The sequence below is a fragment of the Amborella trichopoda genome, chromosome 2 (assembly GCF_054954075.1).
Source record: "Amborella trichopoda isolate Santa Cruz 75 chromosome 2, AtrichopodaSantaCruz75HAP2 v2.0, whole genome shotgun sequence".
Lineage (NCBI taxonomy): Eukaryota > Viridiplantae > Streptophyta > Magnoliopsida > Amborellales > Amborellaceae > Amborella > Amborella trichopoda.
The window spans coordinates 38,085,238-38,094,433 of record NC_142337.1 but is presented as its reverse complement, the minus strand read 5'-3'; the positions used below and the strand labels follow the sequence as shown (position 1 = coordinate 38,094,433).

Below are 9,196 nucleotides of genomic sequence, written 5' to 3'. Positions count from 1 at the left end.
CCAACGGCCTTGCCATTGGTGCTGCATGTATTGGTGGCCCAAAAGCCACCACCCATCATGTGCACCCTGCTACCCACTGGTCTTTGCTCGAAGGTTGGCCACAAGGCCACCCCTTCCATCTCCTTCTCATGCTATCAATGGCCAAGTTGTTGGTGCCTTTGTGGGTGGCCTAAGGCCACCCCCACCCTCTCTACACACATGTTCTCCCACACATGCGTGGCCACAAGGCCAACCCCCACTGTCACCACTCTCAGACCAGCAACCTAGCCACCGGTCTCCCCACTCTAGGCCATCAGTCTCTCACTCAAGGGTGGTCATATGACCACACCCACCCACCCACCCACGATGTCTCTCACACACTCACCATGGTTTTTGGGGCGTCCATCATCACCCTAGAAATGTGTAACCCCCTAGGTAGTTTGTCCTTAAATTATTATATGATTTATTATGGAATAGTTTTTATTAGTACTGCATTTAAGTTATACACAATTTAAGATATACATAAATTATAAATTTTATGAACGATAAAATCCATCCTAATTCTATTATATTTTAAAAATTTATCAACAAAACTTTTTCCCAACTAATTGAGATGGACTATACTAATCCTGATCTGTCATTTTACTCTTAAAGGTCACACCTTAAATGAGGCTATAAGTCCCCATATCTTTTCTCACTACTTCCAACTATATTCTTACGAGCCTACCCTTTACCCTTTTTGAACATTCCACTTGAACTAACTCACACCTCTCAATAGGTGTTGTATTAAATCCACACCAAATATATCTTATTATATTTCAAAATTAAAATATCAAAATCATCATGCAACAAAATTATTATGTTAGTACCTTTAACTTATCCCTTGTCAATATTGCAAATTGATCTCCATTTACCTTATCGAGATTTTAGAGCTATTTCCACATGACATGTTTCTCTTTAAATTTAAATTGCTACTTTTGCTTCAAATTTAAATTGTTGTAATTATCGAGACTAGAATTTAACGTGATAAAACAAAGACTCTGTAAATTTATTGTAGATAATTGCCATTAAGCTCACTTCAGGACATTAAAAGTTGATGAAAGAGACATATGCTCTACACTATCAGACTTGAATAGTTCCCAGTTAAGCTATCAGACTTCGAAGTGCAATTGTTCAAGGACTGCTGAAACTTTCGAGTTCCTTGCGATCCCTTATGTATCACCAGATATGTGATTTGGTTGGGCTTCAATTACAGCAGTAAGAATGTTTCAAATATCATACGGACTTGTATGGCCCAGCTCTTCCATGGACTTTTTCCGTAATGCTGGGTTCGTCCCGCTCTACATTCTTATGACCTTCAATTTTCTTCTTTTGGTTTCAATAAAAGAAGGAATACATGGACAACGAATCCAGTTCTTTTACCACAAAATTACAATAAGCTGTTTCTCTTTATGGAGCCACGTGAGCTTAGTTCATAGTCATTGGGATCACGATATCAATTCTCCATGTGGTTGACCAGAAATCTTTTCCTAATGGGCCAGCTCGACTGAACAGTGACCTCCATTTTAACCTCTCAAACATTAATTTGAACCGTAATCAGAAGCACCATTACATGGCACTGTCGAATTAGTTTTTATATCCTCATTTTCTACGCTTACTATGCCCCTCGACAAGATGTCAATGAGGTTTTCACATACCCTACTTAATCTTGTCACTGGTTTCTTTCAATTAAATGAGAACCAATGAAATGTTTTACATTTGGTTACGGGCTGTGACAATAACATACCAATTTTTCTAAATGGTTAAAATCATTTTACATTCGGTTATGGGTTGGGACAATTTCATAGCAATTTTTCTAAATGGTTAAAATCATAGCAATTAATTATTTTTCGACTTCCAAATTTCAATAGCCACTTGAGTGGCAATTATACAAACATAACCATGCACAGTAGAATTTTAGAAAGGCAGAGAACTTCATCTGCTTGAAATAACATCCGAGAGGGAAAAGTCATGGAAGGGGGGCCCTGAAACATTAAAGAATACGGGATATAAATCCAGTCTGAAACTCAAAACAAGGAAAATAGTAGATCAAAACATGATTAGTTTGAAATGAAACACCATACATGTATCGAACAAAAAAGCTTCGTACCACAAAGCATGTATGCCGGAAATTTTCACTGAGTTTATATACCTTCTTGTTCACATAGGATATAGAACGGAATATGTGAAACCATCTTCGATCCCCCTTCACTCCAGTTGATGGTACCTGGACCCTGGTCGCACCCTCTCGAAGGTCCCAGCACGGATAAGCATATTGCTGGCTCGTTCATTAACCCCAAATAGTCTCGGGCACGTCTCCAAACTCTCATGTCCAAGGAATTCCGAGATCGAGCTACCTGTCACAATAGGCCTTCTTATTTCTTATTTTCCTTGCTTTTTCATAGGGAATACCATAGAACAATGAACTATGATACAAGGCACTCCAAGGCCACATCCACCATTCCTTACCACCAAAGGATGATTGGAGATTAAATGGAGTGGGGTCCACTAGGACATTCACTTAGGCGCCATCAATCTACAACTATCCACCAAAAGGAACAGTGGGTGGTCATTACACGGAGAATGACACACCATTGTCCATGGGACAATGGCGCAATTTCCTGTTAACCATAGATCATTGTACATTCCCTTTTGTGTAAGCTGCAAGGTCTTTCACTGGATATATATTGATTTTGAATGCACCTTGGCCAGGGATACACGTGCCCTAGGAAGTAAATCACGATGGTAAGTCGCAAGCTTTGCAATGGCTGTCACAACAAAACAGAGAAGCCTTGCCTGTGACGACTTTCTAGTGGTTGAGTTATTCGAACTGCCAATCGTTGGATCCTGGCTTAGACCAAGGCGACTTCACAACAAGCACATGGTTTAGTCCTATTTTGGCATATAAATGTCATACAAAAAACAAGTATAATTGCATGGTTCTAGTTTTAATCGGCAGAATTTGAAGGCCCATATTTTGGACTCACAAGTGAAAAAAGATCCATGGAAAACGAGGAACTCTTTCCTAAAGGAATCATGGCTAGAAAGCTTGAAACAATTTGGGAATTTGCCTACAAAGAGAAGTTAAAAAAAAAAAAAAGAACAATTTTTGGTCCTCCTATGCACCTGGATGAAAGATTCTCGTATAAAAGCAACTCTAAACTCTCAAAAAGCTCTCTAGCAGTGTCCTTCTGAGATATTCCACCACCGCCATGTTCGCCTATTGCCCAACACAACTCCAGGGCCAGCTCAGTCTGCAAAAACGATCAATTTCTTTGTTCAAATTCAATCTGTGCTGCAAGCATAAACTTGAAAGACCAAAACTGCAATTAAATTACATGCACATGCTGCACATACTCCAAACAGGGAAACAAAAGGGTACACTGAACAGTTGTAACCACCTCAACCACCAAAAGAAAAGGGAACTAAAAAAAAAACAGGTGGAGGGTCAAGATGCTGAAGTTAGTTCACATCACTTTAATTTTCGAAACCAGACAAAGCACAAAGCAAAGGCATCCCCAGATAACTACTATTGTCAAACAAGACTGATTTCACTTCCCGTAACTCGTGCCAAACGGACTACTGATCATATTACTTTAGATATATCACAGCACTATCAGAAGAGTACAATAAAGTACCAGTTTCACCATTTCTGTTGTACATAAGTAGTTTCGACGTTGTTATCCTCAATGTCACATAAATTTTATAGTTGTAGGTTAGTTGTTATTTTCATTGGTCCTCTCACAGAAATTGTGCAGACACTATATTTAACTTCGGCAAATTAGAACTCTGGCAAACCAATCCCATCCATCTGAATATATAGGCAATATTTTTTCACTGGGAAGCACCCAAGCAACAAGATTTTCTTCCATTGCAATTTGAAGGAGTAAACTATATACATAAATTTGACAGGCAAAGGAGCAAACTATATTGCTAATCCAGTTCCCCTTTGCAATTCAGAACATCAATAGCAAGCATAAAAATTAGCTAGCCAGGATGACTAAGTTGTTCAATACTTATTCATCTAGAGAACTAAGCTTGACTGAACACAGCAGGACCCAAAGAATACAGCCTCTTTCATCCATCATTTGATCTCGGATTAAAAGATCCCATACTGTAATATCAATCATTACTGTAGTCACTCCAAGTTTCAAATCCAATCCAATTCAGTATGATTTTGTACAAAGAGAACAATGGGATTGTAGTGAAATCATCTCCAATGTCCTAGCCACCCACCTAAGCGAGGTCTTTGCCATGTTATCTCCCCTTCCCAAAGAGCTTTTGTAAAAGACCACCAAATGCTGGATGGTCTTGGCTCAAGAGTGCATCCATTCTTGGCAAATATCGAAATCCCTTGGATTGGTCATTAAACTGGATTGGGAGAAAGTTCACGACCATATAGACTGGGTCATTCTAGATGAAACCCTCTCAAAGATGGGTTTAGGGTGTTGTTGGAGGGCCTAGATGAGAGGATGCTACTCTTCTCCATTGTTTTCGGTCCTAATCAATGGCTCTCCTAGAGGCTTCTTCCTTTCCTCTAAGGGCCTCAGACAAGGAAATCCCCTCCCACTCTTCATGTTTGCTATCATAGCCGAAGTTTTCAGTCAGTCTATAACCCGCTTCTTCAACTCTGGCCGTTTACATGGCTTTAAAAGTAGTTCATGGGGCCCAGTTATCACTCACCTTCAAATATACTGACGATACTCTCATATTTTGCGGGGCCAGCCAGCTGGAAGTAGACAACCTACTCATCTTTCTTAAGTGCGTTGAGTTTGCCACGGGTTTTAAAATTAACCTCGAAAAATTCAAAATGATTGGTGTAGCATTGGATCCCCAAGTCACCTAGGAATTTGCAGAAAGCGGGGGTTGCCAAGCAGAGCCCTTGCCGTCAAATTATTAGGCCTACCCCTTTGCATTGGCAAGCCGAAAAAACGATTGTGGTCTCATATCATTGATAAGGTAGACCAAAGGCCAACTAGCAGGAAAGGTCAATTTTTAGCCTCCGCAGGTAAGCTTACTCTCATTTAAGGCCACCCTTGCCAACGTTCTGGTGTACCAAATGTCACTTTTTCACATGCTGACTGCTGTGACTCTTCGACTTGAACAACTCATGCGAAGATTTTTTTGTCAGGGGACTCTCCAACTCACAAGTTCCATCTTGTATCGCAGAAAAAACTGTGCCAGCAAAATTGCCTAGATGGACTAAGCATACGGAACCTTAGGAAGCATAATGTAGCCTTGCTTGGTAAATGGTGGTGGCATCTTACCACACAAAGATATCAACTTTGGATGCAGACCCTTTGGCCCAAATATTGCCTAGACTCGTCTTCGTGGCTGCCTGCTTGCAGGGCCAACAACAGATCGTATGGGATATGGAAATCCATTTTCTCCTCCTACAACCTATTCAGAAACCTCATTTACTTCCATCCCAGGGATGGGCACCGAATTAAATTATGATCTGATCTGTGGATTGGACGTACTCCCTTTAAAGATCTTTACCTTGACTTGTTTGATCTGGCCTATGACCGAGCATCTACTGTAGCTGAGGTTATGACTATATCAGATCCCTCTTGAACATGGAACCCAACATTCAGAAGACCACTAAACAACCTTGAACTGGTTGGCCCTATAGCCTCCCTTGGCTCCCACTTCCATCACAATCCAAGCATGGTCCTCTATAGCCCCACCAAAAACCCGAGTGTTCAACTGGTTCACCCTATCCGAAAAGGTATGTTAAGAGTTATCTTTCTGGACCCCGTCTCCTGAAAGATATCCAAGCATGGTCCTCTATAGCCCCCCACCCACCACCTCATTCAATCACTTGCTTGGCTGCCTTGCTCCCCGAAAAGGCAGAAACGAGGAACTTACTGTTGACCAACTACAACAGAGGGGTCTTCCCATCCCTCATAGGTGTGTAAAGTATTGCGAAGATGAAGAGAACAATTTGGTCTGCCCCTAATAGGTGTGTGAAGTGTTGTGAAGATGAAGAGAACAATGCCCATCTGTTTATTCTCTGTCCCGTAGCACAAATAATATGGGGTCCCTCCAACTATTTAAGTGCCAATGGGTCACCCCTAATTTGGTTCCCATGCTGTTTCGCTCCCCTCACCCCTTCCCCTCCATTGCTGCTATGCTTTGGATCCTTTCGATAGAGCACAACAGCAGAAATTTCAGAGGTGAAAGGACCTCACCAAGCGATATGATTGAAAAGATCAAATCCCTCGTTATTTTTGGGCTTCTAATCACAAACTGTTCAAAGGGACTCTCCACCTGGCTTTCTCCAACACTGGAAAACATTACTCTACACCAGGAAAGCTCGCATCACCCGTGGTTCCTTGTGGATTCCACCTATCATTGGGCAAACTATAATGAATTTTGACGGATGCTCTCTAGATAATCCTGGCCCCTCAGGGATAGGGGGCCTTTCTAGGAATCATGTGGGCCAAACCCTTTCCTACTTCCCAAAACATATCGGTCACACTGATTCTAATACGACAGAGGCACTAGTCTCCTTGAGAGACTAAGGCTTTTTAATCCCCGGTGGAGTCTTTCTCTAGTAGTGGAGGGGAACTCCAAGAATGTAATTTGGTGGGCCTCTGGCCTCTCCCCTTGGCCTTGGATGCTAGCTCATATTTTTTACGAGATTGTGCACATTTGCAGGGGCAAGCACATCTCTTGGAAGCACATATGGCAGGAAGGAAACCATGACGCTAACTCTCTTGAGAAGGAGGCTGCATCATTTGTCTATCCCCTTGTTTTGGCTACTATTTCTGTCTATTTCATGGACTTTCATTTGGTAATCACCTAGAAATCTAAACTGCTGCTTTTTTTATACAGTCTACCTAGAGGGGACCTTTAATTTTTGTACAGAGCTCCCTGGGCATCCCCCTTGGGGAGTCGTTGTTTGTAAAGAGCTCCCGGCTTATGGGATGCCTCATTTTTCGACCTACTGCACTCTTCTCTCCAATAATACAGAAATGTTAATCTCTTTCAAAAAAAAAAAACTGCTATGTAAACACATCATTCGAATCATTGAGATCCTAGCTAGTGTTAGCAGCAAGAAACAAAAAGTGTAATGCGGTACTTGACTTGGTCAATATTAAAACAACCAACCCTAGTTGACACATGACTTGGGCAAATCAATTGAAGGAAGCGGATATATGCTGTCCATATAGGGTACTCCCCCAAGGAGCATCACTATCCAAGATTGATTTAACAGGAACTATCCAAGTGTGTAATGGGGAGGAAACCGTGGTGTGCAAGGACCGTAAGTGTCCTTTGTCCCATTCATCTTCCAACCAAATTGAGGAAATTTTCTAATTCTTCTTGCATTTTCTTCTGAATTCAGGATGTGACATTGCTTCTTCAAGACGGGAGGATCTCTGACAGAGAAGATGTCTGAAACATATGCCCTAATGCGAGGAGACAAATTCTTAAGTGAGATGACTAATAGAAGACCTCCTTTAAAAGCAATAGGCAAGTCAAGCCCAATGACACTTAAATGCTCGGTGGGATGATTATAGTAGACCTCCTTTCTAAGAGAAATAGATAAGTCTAATGATATTCATAACCATGGAAAGTAAAACCAAGAGGTAAATCTGAACTCCATTGGAAGTTTGTAATTTCACTTCCCAGAATTGTACTTCCATCCCCCATGATAACTCGCCATCCTTTATGACTTTCTCAAAATATTGAAATGAATTGGATCTTCCCAAGGATTTGTTAGGATATGATTCTTATTCACGTACTCTGCCTGTTAATTACCACCAGAATACATAGATTTCTCAAGGTCTTCTGTTCATGACATTTGTAGCCTCTTCTACAAGCAGGTAACAAAACGAAATTACTAAACGGACTTGGGATCAAGCTTACTTGCATATCTGCCACTTGGATAAAATAAATACACAAAAGAATCTGAGTGACTATGTTCAGCAGGCTAAAGACTTTTGTGTCAGTCTTAAATTGAGTTGTCATCATTTTGTAGTGCTGCTGAAATATCAATGACAGTTTTCCATTGATTTCATGAAACAAATTCAGGCAACCCTACAATAATCGTCAATGATGGACACAGCCATAAGCCTATAACCAAACACAGAGACAACTACCCACAGTACCAGACTTGAGTACACATGACTTAGAAAGGAGTATGATACAGGACAGAAACAGATCCACAGTAATTACACAATTGACTTGTTTCAGCGAAGAGCCAATAACAAATGACAAAGGATTTCCAAGACAAGAATAACCAAGAAATGCATCTCTTGTTTCCAATACCATAACAACAAGTTGGGGACGATTCCACTCAAAAGTGAACAAAGTACTTCACAGTTTGCCAACATGCTTATATTCTATGTAGTAATTATTCGCATGATTGTAAAACAAGTACTTAGATCGAGGCAGTTTGGGACAAGTAATTAGCTTGAGGCAGTTTGGGGAAAAAGAAATAAAAGCCCTGCACTACAGCTCAGTTCTTAGATGATACTGTTAGCTGACAAAAGGTTTGGAGCAAGTTAGGAACCAAAGGCCCAGAGGATACGGACAATGAAGGGAGAAAACTAACAATACCAAGCTTGCATAGAAGAGTCGAGCCACACTTGAGCTTCTCAAAGGAGGCTGAGGAGGAGGTTAATCCAACGATTGATTATAAAGAAACAGCATAGAAAGAAAATATGATAGTGCCTCTAAATCTTATGGGGTCCTTGATAGAACTGACACCTTCAGCGGCCTCCAATTGCTCCATGAAATCATAGAATGGTACTAGCTGAGGATGCTATATTAACTGTAGAGAATGAAACTAAAATTCAGTCATGAAACTAGAAATTGGATTTCCTTTATTATAATGACGATTGGTGGAGTTCAACCACCATGAAGAAACCAACATATATCTTGCATCTAACAGATCTGACTGATGGTAGAATTAGGATGTTCATTTACCACAGCTAATCAACTAGAATTGCCCATGGCTCATTGATATGAAGGAACTTTGGTTGAGCACTTCAATCTTAAATTGATCAGTTTGCTGCAACCTGTAGGGTCTAAAGGTGACAAACTTCCTAAATATTATTGTAATTCCACAAGTCTCTTCAAAAATCTTCTTCACTTGGATGTGTAAAAACATCATATCAACAAAGAGACTTCCCAAACTAAAGGAAACTACGGAAGACAGCCCTACAGGGTA

At 40.7% G+C, this 9,196-nt stretch overlaps 1 protein-coding gene across 9 annotated transcripts in view; it reads right to left on the bottom strand.

Annotated features, from left to right (window-relative positions):
• Positions 1-1,751: 1,751 nt before the first annotated feature.
• LOC18421486 (AP-5 complex subunit zeta-1) overlaps positions 1,752-9,196 on the bottom strand; it is a 63,879-nt gene continuing 56,434 nt past the window's right edge. For 8 of the 9 annotated variants that reach the window (XR_016050563.1, XR_016050562.1, XR_016050566.1 and 5 more), the window contains 4 exons: positions 3,145-3,272; positions 2,722-2,884; positions 2,171-2,375; positions 1,752-2,003 (listed from right to left, as the gene is read on the bottom strand). Coding sequence is in view for 2 of the 9 variants with exons in the window: in XM_006826471.4 (XP_006826534.1) it covers positions 1,954-2,003; positions 2,171-2,375; positions 2,722-2,884; positions 3,145-3,272 (546 nt within the window). In the remaining 7 variants the exon portion in view is untranslated. Of the gene's footprint in view, positions 2,004-2,170; positions 2,376-2,721; positions 2,885-3,144; positions 3,273-9,196 lie in introns of those variants that run through there. The other variant, XR_016050564.1, reaches the window with a different exon arrangement.